The sequence below is a fragment of the Centruroides sculpturatus genome, unplaced genomic scaffold (genome assembly GCF_000671375.1).
Source record: "Centruroides sculpturatus isolate CEXI.00-Female unplaced genomic scaffold, Cexi_2.0 scaffold943, whole genome shotgun sequence".
NCBI lineage: Eukaryota > Metazoa > Arthropoda > Arachnida > Scorpiones > Buthidae > Centruroides > Centruroides sculpturatus.
Genome location: NW_019385262.1, coordinates 241,987 through 266,643, shown reverse-complemented (window position 1 = coordinate 266,643; position 24,657 = coordinate 241,987). Strand labels below are relative to the sequence as shown.

The 24,657-nt window shown below is 36.5% G+C and overlaps 2 protein-coding genes across 3 annotated transcripts in view; one reads left to right on the top strand and one right to left on the bottom strand.

Annotated features, from left to right (window-relative positions):
• Window positions 1-17,033, bottom strand: part of LOC111636846 (eukaryotic translation initiation factor 3 subunit I-like) — an 80,667-nt gene extending 63,634 nt beyond the window's left edge. The window contains exon 1 of the mRNA XM_023382233.1: window positions 16,883-17,033. Within this exon, the coding sequence (XP_023238001.1) occupies window positions 16,883-16,885 (3 nt within the window). The 5' untranslated portion in view covers window positions 16,886-17,033. The remainder of the gene's footprint in view (window positions 1-16,882) is intronic.
• A 2,376-nt stretch (window positions 17,034-19,409) lies between these two features.
• Window positions 19,410-23,020, top strand: LOC111636845. Of its 2 annotated transcripts, none has more exons than XM_023382231.1 (2): window positions 19,410-19,486; window positions 21,022-23,020. In XM_023382231.1, the coding sequence occupies exon 2, from the start codon at window positions 21,127-21,129 to the stop codon at window positions 22,621-22,623; it is 1,497 nt and encodes a 498-aa protein (XP_023237999.1). In that variant the 5' UTR covers window positions 19,410-19,486; window positions 21,022-21,126; the 3' UTR covers window positions 22,624-23,020. The 2 variants fall into 2 exon arrangements, with proteins under 2 accessions (XP_023237999.1, XP_023238000.1); XM_023382232.1 differs by lacking the exon at window positions 19,410-19,486 and adding an exon at window positions 19,565-20,942.
• Window positions 23,021-24,657: the final 1,637 nt, after the last annotated feature.

The following is a 24,657-nucleotide window of genomic DNA, read 5'->3' as shown; positions in this document are numbered from 1 at the left end:
ATATACATAAAATTATTATTATAATTTTTATTTTTATTTATATATAGCTGTATTAAATAAAAAATATATATATATAGATTTTATTTAATACAGCTATATATATATAAATACTAGCAGACACTGCAACACGTTGTTGTGGCTCAAAATGTATCTATTGTAAATGTATAACTTTAACACTCCTAAACCTTATAACTCCAGTAATAAACATTTAATAGCAAACTGACGTTTTCAACTGTACATTCGGTCTTCTTCAGGTTTAAAAACCAGTTATATTCGAACATGTGAATGCATAGAACAAAACTTCTGAAATTATTTTCAAAAAATGGAACTTTACCAACATAATTTAAAAGAATAAAAAGTTAAGCATGTGCATTGCCATGTCAATGACATGTTAAATGTGAAAATACGTTCCTATAATGACATATACGTGCTACATACGTTGACTTACATATAATGACATAAACGTGCTACATACGCTCCTATAGTGACATAGGGGTGTGGCTTCTAACCACTATTGTGGTCATTGCCTGATCCTTCATAGCAGTATTTCCAAGCGTGTGACAAATTACTAGCATCCTTAGAGTTAATGCAATTGGTGCGTAACCAGGCCTTGTAAATTTCAAGTGCCTCAAGGTTTCGTAGGTGTTTTACACAGTGAGACAGTTTAATCAGTTTGGCCTCGTGTAGGTCAGCTCTTATGCCTGGTTCAGTCGCAAATGTTGACAGGGCGGTGGTGTGCCTTTTATTAACGATATCATAATCATGCTCCTTCAATCTTTTATTCAATGAGCGCTTTGTAGACCCAATATATACTAATTCCCTTTGAAACCTGTCATCCCAGAGAGGGACCATGTAAACACCCAGTGCTTGCTTTCTATTTATCTTGTCTTTGCCACTGCGGAGTAGTCCATATATCGTGCTTGGCCTCTTGTATGTAATTTTAGTATTAGTATGGGAGGCAATCTCCCTATAAATGGAGTTGAGGTGGTGGTTGTACTCAACCACCACACAAGGCTGTATGCTACCTATGTTTTGCGTTCCGTGGGTCGCTACCCGTGTGATAGAAGTGTAGCTTGCGGCCATTCGAGAGGAGTATGCGCTGGAAAGGTTGTTTACTAGGCTCCTGCTATATCCGTGTTGTAATGCTATGTTCTGGATTCATACTAACTCCTTCTCAGTGTCTTCAGCTTTAGTATGGTGTGTGAAAGCCCGTTTTATTAGGGCACGGAAAGCCGCGATCTTATAAGAGTATGGGTCCGCAGACTGGTTTTTAAACCTGAAGAAGACCGAATGTATGGTTGAAAACGTTAGTTTGCTATTAAATGTTTATTACTGGAGTTATAAGGTTTAGGAGTGTTAATTTATACATTCTCCAGTATACGCGTAAGAAGATTTGATGTATAACTTTTTTGAAAAATCCCTTCTTAGTGTATATTCTGTTGACGTACTCTATTAAAATGCAATCAAAAATGCAAAACACCGCATCTAAAACAGTATAAATAGAAGCAGAGTTCTTCATGGTAAGCCTTAATATACATGTATATTATATAAAAACACATGCATATTCAAATGCAATGTTGTGTCAAAATTTCAAAGGAATCGGTAGAAACAAACAAACATTACATTTTTGTTTATATAGATAGATAGATGATGATCTGCTTTAGTTCATCCACACAGAAAAGCAAACTTAAGTCGTCGTACTAGCAGAGTTAGCGCCATCTGTTGGACATAAAAGCCTTAATCCTAGATGATATCTTTTAATTTATATGAATGTTTAACAGAATAATATACAGCCTATGTCCATCCCAAAGTTCCATTCTAAATATTGGTGAAAGAATTTTTTAAATCAGATGAGAAGTTTCGGAGATTACCTCGTACATCCAAATTTACAAACTTTACCTCTTTATAATAGAAGTATAGATATAGATAAATAAAAATTAAAATAATAATTTTACTACACTGCATAAGAATCAGAGCCTGTTAATTCACAATTACAAGGAAAACATCATCTAAAAATTATTATATACAATTTAATTATATTGATAAATTGTAAATATAAATTAGAGATTAAACTATGTCAGTATGCAAACTATATTTTATAAATATGCAAAGATTCTAATCTTTGAAATGAATAAAACTGTTGAGGTATATTTTTAAGTTTTTTAAAAGTAACAGTTTACAGAAATCTACTTTTAAAAATTTAATTATAAATAAGTTCCATAAAAATGAAATTTTCTAAATTTTCTGCATTTCATTAATATAGTTATTTTAAATATAAATAAAATTAAAGCAAATGTAAGTGCAGCACTCCAAACTCTCTCTAGATCTTCCCAAGTTCAATAATCAATATACTGTTTTGAAAACAATTTTTGCTATATTAGCAAATTTAAGGAAATTTTAAGAAAAAGTATATTTATTTACAATTGTCATTTATAATTTCATAATTACTACTACTGTAATTTCATTCAGATAATCTACAGTGACATATAACCTGCAGAAAACTGTTAAAATGGAAATAAAATCGGTACTTTTCGGTTAAATTAATTAATGGGATGCCAGAAGACTATCACAAAAGATTACCAGGTTTAACAATTTAGCCCACACAACTGTGCCAGCTTCGAGTAGCTTACTTGACTGTTTGTAGAGTACTTGATGTTATATAGTTTTAGGAGGATGTAAGGACTCACCCACACCCGGGCACTGAGGTGTGAGTGATAGCAAGCGCAAAGGTGCACATCTACATTCAAAGCATGTAGAACAAACAGTAGACTGATACAAGTAAAAAACTTGACCTTCAGAGACAAATACAGTGGACATATAACACACATGTCAGGGGAAACAACAACCGCGTTATACCAAGCGGTTGGTGGCGACACAATAAATTTACTCAGAACGATTTGAGCTATATACTGAAACATCCAATCAATTACATACATATTATGTATTTTAATAAAAAAAACCAATTGATTTATTGTGTTTTATTAAAATTCACATAACATAGTTATACATCTTAATAAGTACATACTGTATACGAGGTATGCATTATTTTATTTACATTCATAAGGTACACTTGAAAATACAGTACTGTATGTAAAAACAAACACAATCTGTAACTTGACTAAAATCTATGTATTTGACATCATTTCAATTACAAAACATCACTTAAAAAAGTGAGTAATTTTTGTCTTTTTGCTTTTTGATAACTTCTGTATCATTTCCCTTTTGAAAGATGCTAATTGCAACAATCTGACACTGTTAATATTTTCTTGTGATTCAGCCCATTTTATAACAGTTTCCATGGCTGTTATTGCTTCTTTGGTTGTTGGTGGTGTATCAGCTATCCCACTGGCACTTTCTTCATCATCATCTGTTTCTTCTTGACAATCTTCGTGACTGCAAATGAATTTGATAATCATTTCATCAGTCATATTCTGACAAATATCTTCTCTAGCGTCCACATCTAAGCAATTAGTCAAAGAATCATTAGTTATTTCTGGCTCATTCAATATTTCCCAAATATGAGAAATTTCAGCTTCAGTGAAGATATTATCTGAAGCTGAAGCTGAATCTGAATGTGTTGTGGTTTGATCAAGATCAACTTGATTATTAAATTTATTTAATTTTTTCCAACAGTTTCTAATTGTCTCTGATGTGATTGCCTGCCAGGCAAGTCCAATACTGTAGGACACGTCTTTGAGATAATTTTTTTAAAAATATGTTGACGTCAATGTCTGATGCTAATAATGACTTCATCATTTCTCTTTAGTAATTTGTTTTGAAAGCACTAAAAATGCTTTGATCTAAGGTTTGTATAATAGTAGTAGTATTTTTGGAAGATAACATTACTTTTATTTTACCATCATCAAATACAATGTTATCAGCCAGTGGAAGAGCTGGGCAATTATCTAAGAGAAGCAAAGCTTTTGGATCTAGACTCAATTCTCTCAGAAATTTTTGCACAGAGGGAACAAAGGAATTGTGAAACCAGTCATGAAATATGTTAGAAGTCATCCATGCATTTATGCTGTTTTTGTAAACAACTGGCAGATATTTTATATTGATTGACTTGAAACATCATGGGTTTTGACTTTTACCTATAATGAGTGGCACAACTTGTGATTACCAGCTTTATTTACACAAAATAAAGCTGTTATCATTTCCCTGCTTAGTTTTAATCCTGCCTATTGTGGGTTACTTTTTAGATCTAAGGCAACATTCTGTAATATAATGCAGTCTCATCACAGTTATAAACTTGTGCATCATGTAAGGAACCAAGTCCAAGTGTTATTTTTAGTTATTTTTTATTTTTATTTTATTTTTGTTTGGGGCTTATGTTTTATTAGGACAAAGGTTTCCTCACCACTCTCCTTAGAAACTTAAAACAGAAGAAAGAAAACCAACTCACCAACGAGAAAAAGCGCCATAGAAAAAAACTCGTGCACACTTGCACTCCCGAGCAGAAAAAATAGTAAGTCCGCACTGAGAAGAGGGGGGAAGACCCCACAAGCACAACTCAGGAACTTGCTAAACCTTAACAAATAAAACATCCTGAAAATTATCAAAAAGAATAATGTAAAAGGTTAGCGAGTATTGTTGGGAAATAGGCTGCCTGGCAGAAAGGAAAAGTTGACTGTTAGAGATAAGTATGTAAATGAGGGGAGTGAACTCAGTCAGAATTGTGACATCACCTCATAGTATAAATCCCGTACCTCAAGTGAAGATGACTGAGGTGAGCTGCTGTTAGCAACAAGCGTGGTGAGCTTCGTAGCAGCAAACGAGAGGTGTCCGATAGCAATAAAGGTGTTCCAAGGCAATTAGAAGTTATTCGATTTGTGGATCGAAGATTAGAGAAAGTCTTGAGAGTTGAGGAAAAAGGTTCCTAGTATATTGAGGTGATGGTTAGGACCTTAGTTCATAAGACTTGTTGTACATAGGTTAAGTCTTTGAATTTTTTTGTCAAATTCCAAAGGGGAATAGATTTAAGTTAGCAAATAGATTTTGATTTTTGTCGGGTTGATTCTTATTGTTGATTTTCTTTGAATAAATTGTTGTTTGATTGTTACTAAATTTTGTACATAGTTATTACTAGACTTATTATTAAATATTGGATTGTTTTTGACTAACTTGGGTAATTATTTATTTTGGTGCACGCTTAAAATCCAGGCCTGGCACATTAACACAAATCTGTGTAAAGTACCCATTAGGTAACAGCTATTTCTGGCATACAGTTCATGTCAATAATCGTTGTAAAAGGTGTAAAAATAATTTAGTACTTTACAATCAGTATACCCTTCTTTCTTAATGGAAATTGTGAACTGTTTGGAAAATTCTGCAGCGCCATCAATATCACTAGACTTTGCTTCACCAGAAATGGAAATTTGGAAGATACCATGTTGTTTTTGCCAATGCTACAACCAATTGTCAGAAACCTTAAAATCTTCTGCTTTTAAGCTTACATGGAATTTTTCAGCCTGCAACTTTAAAACAGTTTCAGATATGGGAATATCTTCACTTCTTTTTTGCATAAACCATGCATAGAGGCAATTGTCAACATTTTGATTTTTTCCAAGTCTTGTCTTTTTTCGAGTATGAGTAAGCCCAGCATCTTGGTCAAGCTTATCAACAAATGATTTCAGTTTTGCCTCCTCTGCCATCCGACCCCTTACAGTTCCTTCAGGTATTCCATATTCTCTTCTTATGTTTGCTTTCGAAACTCCACTCTACTTTAACAATAATGTCAAGGTTTTCTTTCACACTGTAAGCTTTTCTTTTACTCATCATTTGTACTCATCATACAATAATTAAACACTATTCAAAATACATGCAGGAACTCAATACATACACAATTACTCAATACACAGTAATGATAAAATGCGCTACTCACTAACGCCATACGGACCTGTATAAACGTGTTTGAGCTTATCGCATCACAAACATCGCTCGCGCTATAACTAAGTGCTTGGTATAGCGAGCAGCGCTATAATGAAGGTCCACCATATTACAAAAAGTGTCAACAATTCTGCAGTGGTGTAAAACTCCTCATTCACAGCTTGAATCTTACCTGTTGCTGTACATCAGGAGTGGCCAACTTTTGTGTACATAAGATCTACTTTTTATCTTAAAAATGTGTCGCGATCAACTTCTTGTTGTAGACATAGTCTAAGTGGCAAGAGGAGGTGTGAAATACATACTATGTTTAAATAGGTAAGAAAAGCCACAATTTAATTTAAAACTAATCAAAAAATCTTACTGGAACTAACTTATATCAATATAAATAAACAACGCCTATATAATGGTCCAGCAAAAACAAAAATTTAATTCTTTAAAAACGTTTTCGACCAATTTTAGCGGCCTTCATCAGTTATCCACTAATAAAAGAACAAAGAATTCGAACTTACGTATTACAAAATTAAATAAAAATTAAACTTGCCTTGCGCGGAAAAACGGAGAAAAACCTCTTGTAGATTATTCATACTACAAAGCATAAAATACCAAAGCGAACAAATAAATTTAAATAATTAATAGTGCCGTCATTGCCGGTACTTATATCAACTTTTGTTATTATAAAATGACTTCCAAGCAGAGGCTAATCCCTCTGCATCTCTGTGATTAATACATCCCGTGGCTATATGTGCTTTATGTATTTCTATTTTTTCAAGATGCCTCACTGCTTGCATAGATCTTGTGGCCCTGATGATTGCTGCACTATCCCAGTATACGGTTACATCCTGTTGTTTGGCAAATGCCGCTAGCACAGTACTATCGATGCTCCTACTCACAGAATGTTTATGCTCCTTTATCCTTTGTTTTAAGCCCCGCATCGTTGCCCCAACATACACGAGGTCGGAATTGAACCGATTATCCTTTATAGGTATGGAATATACCCCCGTCAAGCTATTGCGATTATCTTTCCTCTTATCATTCCCAGATTATTTTTGTAGGCAACTTTTCTAATTATCTTGTTTAGAAACGGAAAATAATTAAGTATCACATTTTTTCTTTTATCCGTTTCGGGAGGTTGTTGGTTATGTTTCTGTAACTTTTTAATAAGTGCCTCAATCTCTCTTCTGTGGTATCCCTGTTGCGCCGCTGCTTTTTGTATGTAATCTAGTTTTTCATACGTATCATATAAACTCGTGCAGTGGGTGTATGCTCTTTTAATCCATGATCTAAACGCCGCATATTTAATGTGCTTAGTATCCGTAGAATTTTTTGGTATGATAATAGGTTGATAAACCGGTTTGCGATATACGCTTGTCCATACTTCGCCTTCTTTACAAGTGATAGATATATCCAGGAAATTGACATTCTTCTCGCTTTCCTGGTCTAAATCCAAAGTTAACCCATAGGGGTTATTGTTGACCATGTCTATAAAATTCTGTGTGTTGCCATCATTCCTCCATAATATGAAAATGTCATCGACATATCTGGAATATATTACTATATCGTTTCTAAATATGGGTAGGATAGTTCTTTCAAGCTGCCGTAACACTAATTCACATAGGACAGCCGACATGGGGCTGCCCATAGGGACGCCCCTTCCTTGAAGATATGTCTTCTCTTCAAAAAGGAAAAATGATGAATGACAAACCAAATCGGCTAGTTCTAGAATGTGCATGTGGNTAATACGTAAGTTCGAATTCTTTGTTCTTTTATTAGTGGATAACTGATGAAGGCCGCTAAAATTGGTCGAAAACGTTTTTAAAGAATTAAATTTTTGTTTTTGCTGGACCATTATATAGGCGTTGTTTATTTATATTAATTTAAAACATAAAGAAAAGGTACTACTTACATTTTAAACAGAAGAAAAATTGAAACTCAATGTTGTCACTTTCAGGGACCACCACTTCACCCTTCCTCTCTTTACCATGTCTTGACCTACTCTCTCTGTCCCTCTTCTCGCCTTTCTTTTTTTCAGTTTTACGACCCCTTGTCTACATTTCTTATTCTCCTTTTACAACTGTACACAAATGGATTGAACATGGACAGACAAAACTACATCTGAGAGAGGACGTGGAGGTCCGATATCAATACAGTTGCATTTGCACGTTATGTTCATGCATTGCATTCAGTTACAAGTGTAACACATTATGTCAAGACATTGTGAGCAATCAACGAAAATTGGCTTCATGATCGACTTGTTGGCCATTCCTGCTGTACGTATTGGCTGGCATCCCATTAACTGAAAAGTACCATAAAATCTTTGCATAATTCCTCCGCCATATATACTCTATGCCTGTGGAGCTGCCTTTAAAATCATGACACTTACTGGTAAGCAGTTTAGAAGATACCATCTCAAACATTAAATCATTGCTTTTTTTAACACACTTCATTGTAGACATAATTACACACTAAAGTGAAACTAAAAACAGAATACTGAGTGGAAACTTCCTAACTTTATGGTTGAAGATACAAGTGCCTACTGAACAAAACTTACCAAATTGCTTCATTCCTGTTTTATCAAGTAATACTAGGTATAAGGCCTTATTCTAAGGATTTTTTCCTAATGCACAAATGGCCAAGCCAATAAATCCTAGCATTAATAAGCTGTTCTAAAAGACAAATGGAAAATAAGGGCAATAACACAAATCTTATAACTGTTAATTATTTATGAATCTTGATCATTGCTCAATCTTAATCATTTGTAATATAAAAAGAATATCCATTGTACATATTTGATATAAACTGTAAATCCTACCAACATTTCTTCTATAGCTCTTTTTTCATGGGCCAAATAAAATATACCATAAAACCTGTGTAAACCAGAATTGCACGATACTGAATATTTTCTCCAGTTTGGCAGGCTCCACTTTGAACAAGTTCTTTTTTTAACATAGAAAAGCACTCCATTTTAAGGAATTTTTTTCCATTTAGGCTGGTTTCCTTTTTATTCATGTTTCATTTTGGACAGGTTTTACCATATAGGCTACTTTGTAACTTACATAAATATTTTAACTTTAACTATATTACACTCACTCAGCACTTGTTTGTAAACCAAAAAAACACAACACCTTAATTTGCTGAGAAAAACTTTTAATGAAAAGCTAACGTTTTCAGCCAACTCTATTGGCCATCATCAGGCTAAGTTTTTCGAATACAAAGAAAATAGAACAAAAATTTTAAATACAAAAAACAAAATAACAAATGAAATATATATATATATATAAATGTATAAATAAAAATAAAATAAAATAAAAACTCTTATTATAAAATATGTATATGAAAAACAAGCATAGGATAATTAAACATTAAAAACGTAATACATTATGCTAAATTCTATAAAACGCAAGATATGCTAAAAAAACACACTAAAAACAAGGTATTAAGATCTGTCCAATCGCTTGATTAAGTACTTCCAGGCGGAAGGCAACCCTTCAGCATCCCTAGAATTAATGCATGCATCATGTAATCTGCTCCTGTATATTTCAATCTTTTCTGCGCAAATCGCCAAAGTTGGTGAATGTACTGGTTTAATAATACTTGCTTCGTCCCATTTGACGATTGAGCCCTCAACTTGCGCCATTTGCGATAGTATTGTGGCGTTAGATCCCTTACTGATATTGTACTTGTGTTCTTTTAATCTGACTCCTAAATTTCTGTTAGTGACACCAATATAATTTTTATTAATGTCTAGTTCACGATTTTCATATGGAATCTTGTATACACCTGCTCTTTTTTCTTTATCTATGCTGTCTTTGTCATTCCTTAATAATCTGTACAGATTAGGAGCTCTCTTGAAAATTAACCTGGACTCTTTGCGGGCTGAGATTTCTTTCATGATGGCTTTTCTCTTTCTATCATACGTGAACTTCGTGATTTTGCCGAAACCGTCGTTTTGCGTTTTAGTTTTATTTGTTTTGTATTTTCTGACCAATGTTGTTATCATACCTTCTTTGTACCCTAGAGATCTGGCAATATGCAATATTCTATTAATTTCTTTTTGCCTATCCAAGACATTACTGCAATAGAGAAAAGCCCTTTGGATAAGGGCACGGAAGGCAGCCATTTTGTACTGGTAGGGATCATTAGAATGGGACGGAATGTACAGAGGGCTATGCGTCGGTTTTACGTATACATTAGTTGTCAAACGCCCTTCTTTAAATTCAATGTCAATATCTAAAAAATGTATCCGTGAAGCACATTTTTGTTCAATCTTCAACATGAGACCATCATTGTTGCTGTTTATCATGTTGATAAACTCATCAATCTTTTGGTCATTCTTCCAAATTACCAATACATCGTCCACGTATCTTTTAAAATACACAATGGCATTTAAGAAAACAGAAAGAGCACTTTTTTCCAACCTTCTCAATACAAGCTCACATAAAAGTCCTGACATGGGACTTCCCATAGGGACTCCTCTTCTTTGTCTGTATCGACGGCCATTAAATGCGAAAAAAGATTGATAACAAATAAGGTTAGCTAGTTCGATCAAATCATTATTGTAACCCGCCAAATTTGGGCTCTTGCTCAGCATGAAGTCTAAAAGTGCTACTCTGCATGATTCAATTTTTATAGATGGGTATAAACTTTCATAGTCCATCACTGTTCCAATTTCATCTTCCATTAAAATTAGATCTTGTATCTCATTAACCACTTCTCTTGGATCATGCGCCACATGTATATTATTCTCGAGGTGCGAGGTGAGAAACTTATGTAATCTCTTTTCAAGAATTGACCTGTAGTGGAAAGGTACAGAGGACCAACGTTTATTCTTGTAATGTTTTTATGTTTTGTCTTCACAAAAACACAAACATGATAACTTGCTTCTCTCTTTCTCTCTAAACAGTTTAAAATATTCAGATTCTGGAGAGGACCAACATCACAACTTACATAAAGTCAAGAAATATTTACCAAAAAGCCTTCAACTCAATAACTCATTCATGGCTATTGGAAATACTCAAAATCTATAAAATTGACGACACTACTACTAATTATTTGTCCATTATAATGAAATGATGGCAAACAAAATTAAAATATTGAAATACAACTACTGAAGATATCGATATAAACAGGAGAATCTTTTAAGGTGATTCATTGAACCAATTATGGTTCTACCTAGCATTAAATCCATTGTCAAGACAACTAAATAATCAAAATAAAGATTATACTTTAAAAAAATGCAAGACAAAATATACAAATATCACATCTAATGTATATGGACGACATCAAACTTTTCCCAGCTTCATTGAAACACTAGACAAGCTTCTAAGCATAAGAACACATTATAGTCAAGATATTAGAATGATCCTCGGAGTTGAAAAATGTACAATGCTACATGCAAAAAGAGGTTGATTTTCAAATGATACAAATTCATCATTGATATGAACATAATAATATACTTGTTAGAAGAACATCAAACTTACAAATATTTCGGAATATTGCAAAATACATTTGTGAATTGTACAGAACTTAAAAAGATGTTCAAAGAAAAATATGTCAACCATTTAAAATCTATATTAAAAACCAAAATTCAATGCTCACAATGTAATACTGGCAATAAATACATGGACAATACCAGTGTTCACACACATTTGGTATTTTAAAGTGAAGTGATACAGATTTGGAAGAGCCAAATAGATGTACAAGAATAATAATAACAAAATATTATAAAAAGTATACTAAAAGTTGTGTGGATAGATTATGTATGCCAAGATGTGATAGCAGACAAAAAATGATCAACAAAATTGAGAAACTACAAAAATATTTCACAGAAAGCAACAACAAATTACACAAAGTAATTGATCAGCTAGATGATAAAATCACTATGCTAAATCTAGCTGGAAATGTCTCCAAACTGAAAATCTCAACAGACAACAGATGCAATAAATGGCTCAAAATAACACTGTAAGGAACCAAAGTCCGAGTATTATTTTTATTTTACTTTTATTTTGCTTTTATTATATTTTTGTTTGGGGCTTATGTTTAGTTAGGACGAAGGTTTCCTCACCATTCACCTTAGGAACTTAAAAATAGAAGAGAAATCAACTCACCGACGAAAGAAAAGCGCTGTAGAAAAACTCGCGCACACTTGTGCTTCCCGAGCGGAAAAAAGTAAGTCCGCCCCGAGAAAAGGGGGGAGACCCCACAAACACGAATTAGGGACTCGCTAAACCTTAAAGAATAAAAACGCCCCGAAAATTGTGAAAAGGAATAATGTAAAAGGTTAGCGAGTATTGTTGGAAAATAGGCTGCCAGACAAATAGAAAAAAATTATTGTTAGCGAATAAGTATGTAAATGAGGGGAGTGATCTCATTCAGAATTGTGACGTCATCTCACAGTATAAAAACAGAATGTCAAGTGAAGATGCCTGAGGTGAACTCCTGACAGCAACAAGCTTTGGTGAGCTTCGTAGTAGTGAACGAGAGAGGTGTCCGATAGGATCAAATAGTTCCAAGGCAATTTTGAACTTATTCGATTTGTGGATCGACAATTATAGAAAGTCTTGATAGTTTGAGGAAATAGGTTCCTAGTATATTGAGGTGACGATTAGGATCTTTAATTTATAAGAATTATTGTTTATAAGTTAAGTCTTTGATTTTGTCAAATTCCAAAGGGGAATAGAATTAAGTTAGAAATAGATTGATTTAGTTTTGTCGGGTTGATTCTTGTTGAATTTCATTGAATAAATTATTGTTTGATTTTTACTAAATACTGTATATAGTTTATTACTAGAAGTTTAATTAAATATTCTATTTTGTTATTGACAAACTTTGTCATTATTTAATTCGGTGCACGCTTAAAGTCCAAGCCTGGCACACTAACGTGAATCCACGTAAAGTACCCGTTAGGGAACAGCTATTTCCGGCACACAGTAGTGTCGATAATCGTTGGAAAGTCGGAAAATTAATATAGTACTTTACAACACTATACTGTCAATTTCCACATTTATTACATAACACAAAAATTGATATCGAAAACTTTACATTCCAGCCATGCAAATCAGACATCCCATGTCAAAACGGAAGGCTTTACATGTGCCATTCAAGATCAATCAATAACTACAAAATATTACCAAAAAATGATATCAAAAGAAAACATCAATGTCAAAGGTCGGCCCATTTTCACACGACAGCGTGAAACTGTGCTAACCACTCGGATTGGTGCCACTATTGCCACCGACAACCAAGGGAGACCGCAATTAGGCTTTCAAATGTAAAACCCCACTCAACTCAGGAGTGTAAACCCCATTAATCAGATGATGTCTAAACCAGTATTACGATCGGACGGCATAATTGTCACGGTTAAATCTCCACTGACACGGGTTCGGTCACTCTTGGCTTTGTTTCTCCCTGCAGACCTCGCAAGCATGGACACAGTTTGTCCAAATTAGAGTGCTCTCACCACAACAACGTGGCAACTGACAAGAGAGTCGTCATTATTATTTTATTACTATTAACAGTACTAGCAAAAAAAAGGAGAGATGGTCAATAAAAAGTCAAAGAAATGAAGGAGTCAACAGTCAAAAAGATTTGGGAACCCTCAATCAAAAGTAACAAAGTTGTAAATTAATACATATTGAAAAATTCTTTTATCTGTAAAGTTAAACATTGCAAAAACATTCAAAAGAAAATGCCAGTTTCAAACTGCCGACATCTGGCAGTAAGCGGAAGAGCACCCATCAAAACTAGAAATTAGAGAGCAAATGGACCCTGCAAATGGACCCCACAAAATGGTTTTCTCACACAAACAGGCATCCCACAAAACTGATCCAAGGAACGGGCAAAGAAAGAGTGCTCAACGAGATTCACATCTGCCATGGATCTCCCTCCTAAGAGGCGGCCGAAAAAGAGCAAGAGGGAGACCATTCCCGGCAGAGTCAGTAGAATATCTGGTCTTTTGACTGCCTATCTTTGCTACTTGTTAAAATCAACTAGAGACAAATGTTACCACCAGGGGCACTGCAATCACTACAAGAGCTCAAGGTCTATATAGACCTTGCAAAAGCTTGGCGAGATTGAATGTTTTTTATTGAAAGAAATATAACCTTTGAGTTCAATTTCATAATTTTCTATATGAATTTTATTATAAGAATTAAAAAGCTTTTATTTAGACCCAAAATCAAGGTTGATGGATAAATAAATGACAATGAAGAAAACTGACATAATAGCCAATTATTAAATTGTGCTATTGTTATTATGTCAATTTATTATACACTAGCTGTTACCCGCGACTTCGTCAGCGGAGGTTTTGCAAGCAAACCCCATTTACATCCAATATTTCAATAACCATAGTAATTGTTATATAACACCTACCGCTGAAGAGAATTGCCGAAAATCAAACGAACTATTTTCAATTTNCAATGAAGAAAACTGACATAATAGCCAATTATTAAATTGTGCTATTGTTATTATGTCAATTTATTATACATTACAAATTATTATACATACAAACAAATTATATTATATGTAATAATAATCATTATTTGTGCTATTAAAATTTACTTTAAGTAAGAAATTTTTCTGTGTTTTTTACTTTTAACTGATGAAATAAATGATTGATTAATTAATTGTTCGAGTGAAAAAATGCAACCGACAGGTAACAAAAAAAGTGAAAAATCTGGAGGTCAAATATGACTTGTGAACAGCTGTATCGCATTCTATCATCAATGTAACCTGATTTAATATTATATCCATTATTGAAAAATAAACACCCATGTTTGGTTTTGTTAACTGTACACACAGTTTGCTTTTTATTTAGTACATCAATTGGCAAAGCTTATGGCTTGGATATAACAAACTAACTCCATATTTGATGAATGTAAACGTCTTCCCTGGTGCAGCATTTTAAGGTTTTGCTGTCAATATATTTTTCATTCATTGCAACCAAGTGATGGCAGTAGAGAATAAACCTAATAGTGTAGAATAAACTTAATAGTGTAGAATAAACTTAAACATTTTTAGTGCAAAATAATCATTATCTAATAATTCACTATCAGCATGATCTCCAAAGTACAGGCTTGGATTACAAAACAAATTTTGTAAATGTTCTTCTAGTTGTATTTGGACATGTGTATCTTGCAAATCTAATGATTAATTGTATAATCTTTAAGATTGATAAGGGAAGGTTGTATACAATAATAATTCTTTATAAGGGAAGGTGGTCCACAAAGAGATAGTTAAGATTTCTGATATTTACCATTCAACAAAACCATGATTATATATACAGTTAAAAATTGTTTAGACACTAATAAAAAGACATTATAGTTAACGGTTACAGTGCAATTATTCTACATAGCATGCTCTTCAATGTGATGAAAGTTTAATGTTGTTGTTTGGAGCTATAGGATACAATAAGGGTGCGACTATGCATATGCTAGCGAGCGAGAATATATGGCGAGAAGAGGCAAGCCACAATAATTATCAAACTATCAGATATGTGCGAGAACCAGAAATTAGCTCTCACCAACGAGATTTCTTGCTTGTGCACGGTTTTCCTTTGAGAGAACTATCACTCGCAACTAAATTCACATCTGCATAGTTGCACCCTAAAGGTTTTCTATCTGTCATCCCACTTTCCTTTAATATTAGAGAACAAACATATATTATCTTTGGCATTATATTTTCCCGAGCTCTTCCTAGGTGGTTCATTTGTTGTTAGACATTGCACTAATTGTTTTTGAGGTACAGACTTACTAATGTACTTAGGACAGTTACAACACGACACAGATATGTTTGTTTTGTAAAATCACGGCAACGCAACATGCCTAAGAGGATGCTTTTCGGGGTCTTAAGAGTAACTGGCCCCTATTCGGGTGTTATAGACGTGGATAAAACACAGATAACTCCACAGGCCAGCCCGTCCCGGCAAGGCCACTTTGACGGATATGCATCCGACGTTAATGCCCCGTGATCTCACGGAATTTCTACTTTCTCTACATTTATAACACGGGAGTACATTTTTAAATAAATTTACTTGTACGTCACAAATGTAATATTTACTTGTTAGCATCTTGTCATCTCGTGGAACGCATTGCGTCCACGCTTCAATCTTTATCACTAGGAACACGGAAGAAATGTCTCTTTTTGTTTGACGACTTATATCCCGCCTCGCATCCCGACACAAAGCACGCCGACATTTTTACGTATCATAAAAAAAGAACAACCGTTATAAGTCAAAATCACCGACTTCACCACTATATCCAAAGCAAGAAAAAAAGCTCTTCTGCCAACGAGGCGCCAACTAGCGGCAAATACCGGCTCTAGCTAGGTTTGAACTGTTAGTTAAAAGACCAGGTAATCTACCGACTCCGCTCCCGGTCAGAAGGAAGGACAGACGTACGTTTCGAAAAGATTTTCAAAACAAAAGCAAGAGCCGTCCACGTCTAACCGGGCTCTAAAGAAATTCCAAAGATCCTCGGACAGAGACTACAAACTCGAAGCCTCCTCGAGCAGAATTAGCATTTTTTCATTTCCACTTACGCGCAATGCCAAAATAAGTCTTTACACCGATAACATGTTTAATTATTACGAGTTATTTAATTATTTTCACTAAAACTTTTAATTATACAACTTTATTCAGTTTAATGATCCTTTTAATGCAGCGTAGGGTGGTGAGGAAGTTTATCATCTACCAACAAGTAAAACCGAATCTTGCACGATTTATTTCGGAAAGTTTCAGGTTTTACATAAGACGCCATCAGTAAACGAAATAATTTCTTTTGAAAGAAATTAATCAAATCACAACTGCTGAACGGAATTGGTGTTTTGTGGGATTTTCTTGGGATAAAAATGAAATGAATCATTCATTACCTTTCTCGACACGTGAAAAGTATTGTTTAATTCGATTTTTCCTTCTACGTATCATTAACACGACATATTTTAAACTAAAATTTTTCTCGACGAATTTTGTACTTATTGAAAAAACATTAATTTCTCTTACCATATTGAAATATTTATGAAAGGTTTCGCATATGCAGCATCCACACTTTCGTTCGAGATTCCAGTTAGGAAAACGACCACTAGAGGAGCTAGAGTCGTTAATATACGGTCGTTGCCAATTTCGAATAAAATAAATACTGTATATCGATTTACAAAATTCAATATTTTTTAAAATTAAAATTTAACTTTATGAATGTTACAACGGAATTATTTACTTGTGTATTATATAAAACTTATTAATAAAATAATGGAATCGGTCTACGTTGCTACTGTATTAAACTGTCATTTCCAGTCATCTTTTTCTTTTAACTCTGTCTGTCCTACGAATACCAAGAGAGTCTTTTTTTGTCCTACTGCGTATTCGGCCAGATCCACGGCTGGATCGGACCCCACATATAGGAAATACAAGTTCCCGATTCAAATTCGAGTCCAGGTTCGCCGGAGCGGCAGTCTGACGCCTTCGCCGTCCAGGCTCAAGGTCTTAGTCCTTGGTCCCGGCTGAAATACTAGCCCGGACCAAGTCTTTAGAAATATTAGATATTAAAATCCACGGATAATAAAAAAGAATTTGAAAGAAATTTTGGTGGAATGAGTCATTTAGTTTTTGGGTTTAGCTATTTTGATAAAATTATATTTTATATTCCTTTATTATGATAAATGAATGCTCCTTAAAAAGATCGTATTATACAGTACATTACGACTGGCTGAAAAAAATCTTCGAGCGTGTCCTCCTAATCATAATAAATCTGATAACAGAGTATGTTAAGTTGGTTTGACTGGATGCGGCAACATAATACGTAGACTATCTACCAAGGGATAATCCCTCCCGGGAGGTTTTTTACGAGAATCTGGCACTCATTTAAGTGTTACATAATCGAAGAAAACGCGGAAAACTCCGACCCGCCCCGTTGGTCGAGCGCGAACCTAGGACCAATTAGCGATGTTCGATAACTCTATCCATTCGACTACTGGCGGTGGCGCAGAGTGTTAAGACGTTGTCTAGTTCATGAGATCGCGAGTCGAATCTTCTTCGATAACTCGTCGGTTTTTTATAAGAGGCTACGTTGGTCGAAGTAGCGCACTAACTAGAATTTATGTCGTCGACCTTATTTTAAAAGCTTTGAAGAATTTGGGTGCGTACAAAACACAAACTACACTTTTCAAAAATTACATTAAATACAGTTTGAGACTTCTCGAGAAAGATCGAAAATCTTACTTATATTCGAAAACGGTGTTGCTATTTCCTTGTCGAAGTATATGTAGTGTCAGACTTACATAAAAGTTTGATGAGCATCGCCTCGTTTCCTTTTTGGAGATTGACAATCAGTTTTTATTTTCGTAGTTGCTTTAACTCGAACGAACAGTAGAATACACTTAAATCCAGCGTGGCGTGTATGTGTTATCACGTACATTACAGTACAATGTTATAGGTGTAATTTATAAGGCCAATATAAAAATTTTTTGTATCGCTTTTAACTTTACTTTACGACGTTAAAAACCGAGACGAAAGCCGAAATTCGGACATTCTTAAGTGTCTGAGAAAGAAAACTTGTATGTATCAATTAGAGTGTTTATTTTTACTTTTTTTCCTGGAAAAAAAATACATTACAAATTAAATGCGTAGAAGTACGACAAAATGTCTTATTTTAAATCTTAACGTCCTTTTCAACACTCGGGGAATTAACTGTTCTTACGGCGGAGTCGACCTTCCTTTTTAGATCTTTTGCCTCAATATGTAAAATTCGGTTTAAAATATTCCCAAGTTTTCGGCACAATCATTATAATTTAGTTTACAAATTAAAAAGTATAATCGTAACATGCTAGGACGAGATTGATATACTTTATTACAAATCAAAACGCGATGTGATGAATGATCAAAAACAATTTTACAAATTTTTTAATTTGTAAAATAAAAAGTACCTCTGAAATTTCGTTCATTGTAACAGTAGTTTTGGCCAACGCCATATTAAAAATTGTATATAGGCCTACTGTATAAATGTTAAAATATATATTTTAATTTTCAAACAAGAGCATTTCGAAGTTAGCGACAATTCTTCTCCCGTCGTCAATTACGAAACCTATAAGCTGCCGATTTTTGAATATCGAAATAGAATTTCGTTTATGATCATTCCTTACACGGCACTTTATTTTTTATGTTATTTTTGAAAATGAACTTGTAAATTGCAGAAAACTTATAATTTTTTTTAATACTCTTTCCACCCTATGAACACTAAGAGGGCCCTCTTAGCGGGCCCATTATGGGTTCGGCCAGGTCCACAGCGGGGCAACTGGGTAAAGAGGGACGGAGCCCAGGTCCGCGGGCGAAGTCGCGGGTAACAGCTAGTGATATCATAAAAAGAATTTATACGAGGTAAATTTAGAATAAGTGTATTTACAATTACGACGACGATTACGTCAGACGAAAGCGACCTTGATGTATATGGCCAATGGCATTCGTCACTAACTATACGCGTGACGTCAGAAGCGATGCGACGTCGGCGGAATGGACGGCGCATGCTCGACGAATGAAAATTAAAAAAAAAAAAAAAAATTGAAAGTCAACAAGTTGTTTGGAAGCGCGAAGGATGTAAACGAATCGAATGGGGTGAGTATTTTCTTTTAGCAATTACAATTTTGAAAAAACTTTATTTCATAAATTGCGCCAACATAAAATATATACTTAAAGGCGTAAATTTTAAAATTTGAAACGGAAAAATTCTTTTTATATAAACTAAATTTAGGAATTAAGGTCATTTGTTGCAGGGCGATATATGTTTCTGTCTTCTACTGCGACGAAATCTGGTGGTTTACGGCTCGGTATTCGAGCAAATCAGCAAAATACAGTGGCGAGACGTACTTTTTAGCGACGATTAAGTGAAAAATGATATTTTTCCAGCCGAATTTTCTATTAACTTTATTAACGACACTTGTCACGCGCTGTCGTTGTCTAATTGCCAAACAGAAACCGACGCAATCGAGGATAAATCGTTACTTTTTACAAAGCGCAGAATCTAGATTATTGTAAAAACAGCTCGATTCCGTCTTCGGCACGTAAATAGTCCGCTTTAGCCTATCGAGTTTGTAGTAAAACTTAATTATTAAATTTTCTTTCTCGACCAAATCGAATGGTGATAAAGCGAACGGCGAAGCGACGGAGAAGATCTGTAAAAAATTGAAATAATATTCCGCCAAATGCGTAAGAAAAGCCGTAAAATCGTGCCTAAATATTACGGTGGAGCGACCTAAAAAAAGAACACGCCTGGGGATTTTTGCAAATTGAGGCGTCAAGTGTTCTGGCAGAAATACGCCCGCCTCTAAAAGAATGTAGAATTTTCGTTGGATAAATCGAACAATTATTAATTTCGTAAGACCGAGTTTATGGCTTCATAGAAACATTATAAAGTCGCCCGAATGACCTTGAGTGACAGACTGTTGCGGATATGTTTTATTCATTTTTAGCTTCGGAAATTCTGCCATTTTAAAATAAAAATCGTCTGGAATCTTTCTTCTCCATCGTCCTTCCTGTTTTATCACGTGACGATTAGATATTTCGCTTTTTGGCCGGAGCAACGAGTGGGGGTCAGAGATGTGGGCCCGACTCGTTAGGGACGGAAGAATCTCTACCGACGTTAATTGTTTCCGAAGTCAAGCGGCGTTAGAAAATGGAAAAAAAATAATCTGCCTTCCGAACGTCGATAAATTGCATTATTTACTAGGAAATGTAAGAGAATTTGGAATTTATCCAGTAGGTAGGGTGTAAGAATCGAGAAAAGAAAAGTCGTCATCGGACGTCGCGGCGTGGGACGTCCACCACGTGGGTGCGTCCTATCTAAACATCTGTTAGAGAAATGTCACCTTGCGGCGCTTGTATAACGACCCGAGAGAGATCCGTCCCTTTAGCCACGGTGGACGGGCCTCCGATAATCGAAATGTCGGCTAATTCGCCTCTTAAACGCGGCGCCCCGAAGGAGCGGGTCGGTTAGGCGAATACGGCCGTTCTTTCTCTTCGACGCCCTTCCCTACAATTCGTTAATTAGATAAAAGCCAAACCATTCATTTAGGTAATAGCTTTAAAAACTAGAAAAATACTTATTTATTTATAATTGCGCATTTTAATAAATTATTCTTACTCTTCGGCAGAGCGGTCGAGCCAGGCCAACATTTCGCACTTTCCGAGCTTCCGGACGGAAATGGACGACGAAAGCTGCACCAGGGAAATAAATAACAGCTAAATCGGCCTTCAAAATGCCCGGAAGCCTTCTGAGTGTAAATCGCAAAGTAAAGAGACAGGATTCCACTCGTTCCGACGTATCCACTTACAGCAACGACTCTAAGAAGAAAGTCAGTTTCAACAAAGCGGTAAGGGTCAAGAAGTACACCAGGTCGGAGGAGGGAGACAAAGACGTAGGAGGGGGAAGGAGATTTTGGTTCAAAGTGTACAAAGATGTCGACCCGGATTTATGGCAAGAGTATTCGGGAGACGACGACAAATATCGTTCGGACGATAAATTAAAAACCATCGACGAATTTTCCACCGTAAATCGGGCGGAGGAGCCGGAAAAAAGGAACAACGTTCGAAGCATGGTAGAGAAGTTTAACCGAGAAGCCGCCCACCGGGAAGAAGACGATACGTTGACCAAGCAGAAAAAAAATTACATTTTAAACGGCGTGAAAGCGCTCTTCAATTCGTCCTCCCTCAGAAATAAGAAGCCAAGTCCGTCGGTCCGAGACAGAAATTTGGAGAATTTGTTCCTGAACCAAAGTTACGACCGCCTCCTCTCTAACCGGCACGAGCTGGGAAATAACAGAATCGGCAGAATTCCGGAAGACTACGAAGGAAATGTGAGACGGGCGGGGGAAGACGTTAGAAAATGGGAAAGCGGCGATCGCTTAATATTGGACGCCACGCGAAACGAAAAGTCGGTGGAGCAGTCGGATAACGGACGGTGGAGCAGAACGGTGCAAGAGAGAGATCGGATTTGGGAAAACGTCACTCGAACCGTCACCTACGCCAAAGAGGTGGAAAAACCGCGGACCGAGTCCGACGGCGCGTGTCGGTGGCGCGGAGACGGAGCGGCGCGACCTAACGCGGCCGCGAAAAGTTTGGATAGTTATAAAGTCGCCCGTCCCAAAAACGGAACGACACGGGCTTACGGCGACGTCCCTCTACCGGACAAAGATAAACGTCAAATAAATAAAAGCGGGTGCTCCAGAGACCGCTGTTACGGAAACGCCGAAAACAGAAGTAGAAGAGAGTGCGCCCGGCAGAAATCGGAGCGAGACAGTCGGCGGGCGGGAAAGATCTCTTCCAGGGAATCGTCGCCTTTTAATAAATCCGATTCTTCCGATTACCGCCGAGAATATTCCGCTCCGGGGAACTCCGGGCGCCGGAACCGAAAGACGGACGACGCTCCCACCATCCAGAACGTTAGGATTACCGTCAACGGGGAAGAGGTGGACGGTCGAAGTCCGCGGGGAGGACTGGCCGCCGCCTTTAACCACCGCCAGAGAGCGCGGAGTTCCGGTTCCGGGTCGGAGGCGGAATCCACCCACCGACACAAAACGGTGTTTTTATACATACCGGGGATAAGTCACCGACAGACAAGCGCACGGACGGACGAGGAATCCGCCTCCACCCTCAAAGGGAGACCTCCCAAATATCGTTACCGCGGAAACAGAGCCGGAGACCCGTCGGATTTCGATTCGACCGAAGAATTATCGGACGGGCGTCGTTTCACCTAGGCCCGGGGCATGGCCGACGGCCTTTTTACCTCTTTTCGCAGCGTAACAACGGGCACGGGCTTTACCGCCGACTCTAAACGTTAGGAAAGAAAAAGTTTCTCCCCAAAACGGAATTGCCCAGTAATCTCTTGGCTTTAAACTTTTAACTACCGTATTTACGCGTTGGGTTCGGCCGCGGCGTAAAGGTATCCGTCCGAGCTTCTAAGGCTTTTAATTATTTAATAAACGAGGCCGCCGGCATAAACCTTTTCTTAGAACAATAAAACAATCGGATAATGGTTTTGCCGCCGAGAGCGACCTCGAATTAACGGCCGTAACAATAATGTGTAGTAAGTCGGTCGGCTAATTTTGTACCGAATGAGTTTAAAAATATAATAAATGCGCTTTTTTGTTTTTCTGCCGAGCTTATTTTTAATTATATGTAAATTTCCGGTTTGGTTCGGGAGATTCTAATTTCGTAAACGATTTCGGTAAGGCTTAAAGTACTCGGTCACCCGCCGTCGGAAGTGTGCTCCCAATTTCGAGTCAAACCAAGCAATTACGTCACGTTAGCGCACCGGGCCACTATCGAAAGGCGAACTCCGCCGCCTACGGTTTCGTCCCGGATTTACGCCCCGAAATCGTAATCGGCAGCGACCTACTTAAGTGGTTCCGGGATTTTAAGGATCCATCTGCCAAAAGTGCCGTTTGTAACCGTGCGTCCGCTTAGAATTAGTCAACGGACCGGCCGCTCATTTAAAATTATAGAATCTTTTCTATTTAAGGGACGGTATGTAAGTAAATACGTTTACAAAACCACGCGGAAAAGAGGAAAACGTTAAATTTATATTATTAAAATCGCGCAAGTTATTTTTCAAAAGTTCCCGGCCTGAAAATAAAGACAAATTATTATAAGTTTTTAAGTTGGGAGAACGAAAGCGCCCGGTGCCATTTCTTTACAATACGTAATTATCGAATAACCCGTGACGGAAATTTTAAAAGGGTAACCGAATTATACCGGAAATATGCAGGATCGGGAGGCGAGATGTCACCCGATTAAATAAAATCGAATTTACGGCGTTTAATTTCGTTTTTCGAAAACAAAGAACTTTTAGAAAGTGGCCGTGGGAGGAGCCAGAAAAAAGAGAGATCCACAGCTTTATTAAAAACAGTTATTGGAAGAAAATAATTAAAATAAACCGGCGGCCCGACCGGAAGGAATATCGACTTTCTTCCGGAACGAGTCCCCCCGCGCTTTCTACTAATTCACCGGACAATTAACGCGCCGGGCCGGGATTTACTTCCGCCTTTCCTTCCGGTATTTAGCAAACGCCCGCCATTTTTGCCCATTATTATCTGGTAGGTCCGGGGGCTTCCTTTCCATTCTTCCCGTCGTGGTTCGAGTGGAAAATGCGTTTCTACCGCGATTTGCAAATTACGTTACGTAACTAACCTCGGACGTTTGGTTTCTTTTAAACGAAATTTTCGCGGTTAATTCCCGGCGGAAGGAATCCCAACCCTTTCCTCCCGTCCTCGACCGACCTAAACGGAGCCGGATTCGGCCCCCGAGGCGTCCACCGGACTTTACGTTATTTCGCAGAATCGGTAATGGAGGAAGGACAGACGAAATTCGCCGCTCTTTCCCCCATTCTCGGGGACGAGTTTCGTCCGGAATAAGCACTTCCGCCGCCAAAGATCGATTCCCCAAATATCTAAAACCGCAGTTAAAAGGCGAAAATATTAAAAATTACGTAGACAAAGGCTTTAATATAAACGGAAATCTCTTGTTAAAATTTATATTTGTAGAATGAAAATAAAGAAAGCAATTACACCTATTTACAACCTACCGAGACCGTTATTAAAGAAAGTAATACGATTTTACAATTGGTACATTTTGATGTATCCGGACGTCGATAAACTCTATTTTAAAAATAAGGAGAAAGAGAAGAGGAGAGAATTTCGCGATTTCCGCCCTTTGTCGATGGAAATAATTCCTTTCCTACAATTAAAGGCTTTTAAACGCTTACATTTTATCAATACAATTTATTTAGTATT

What these genes read in the sequence shown, in the direction of transcription:
- LOC111636845 (XM_023382231.1), top strand. Translation starts at nt 21,127, where the DNA reads ATGCCCGGAAGCCTTCTGAGTGTAAATCGCAAAGTAAAGAGACAGGAT.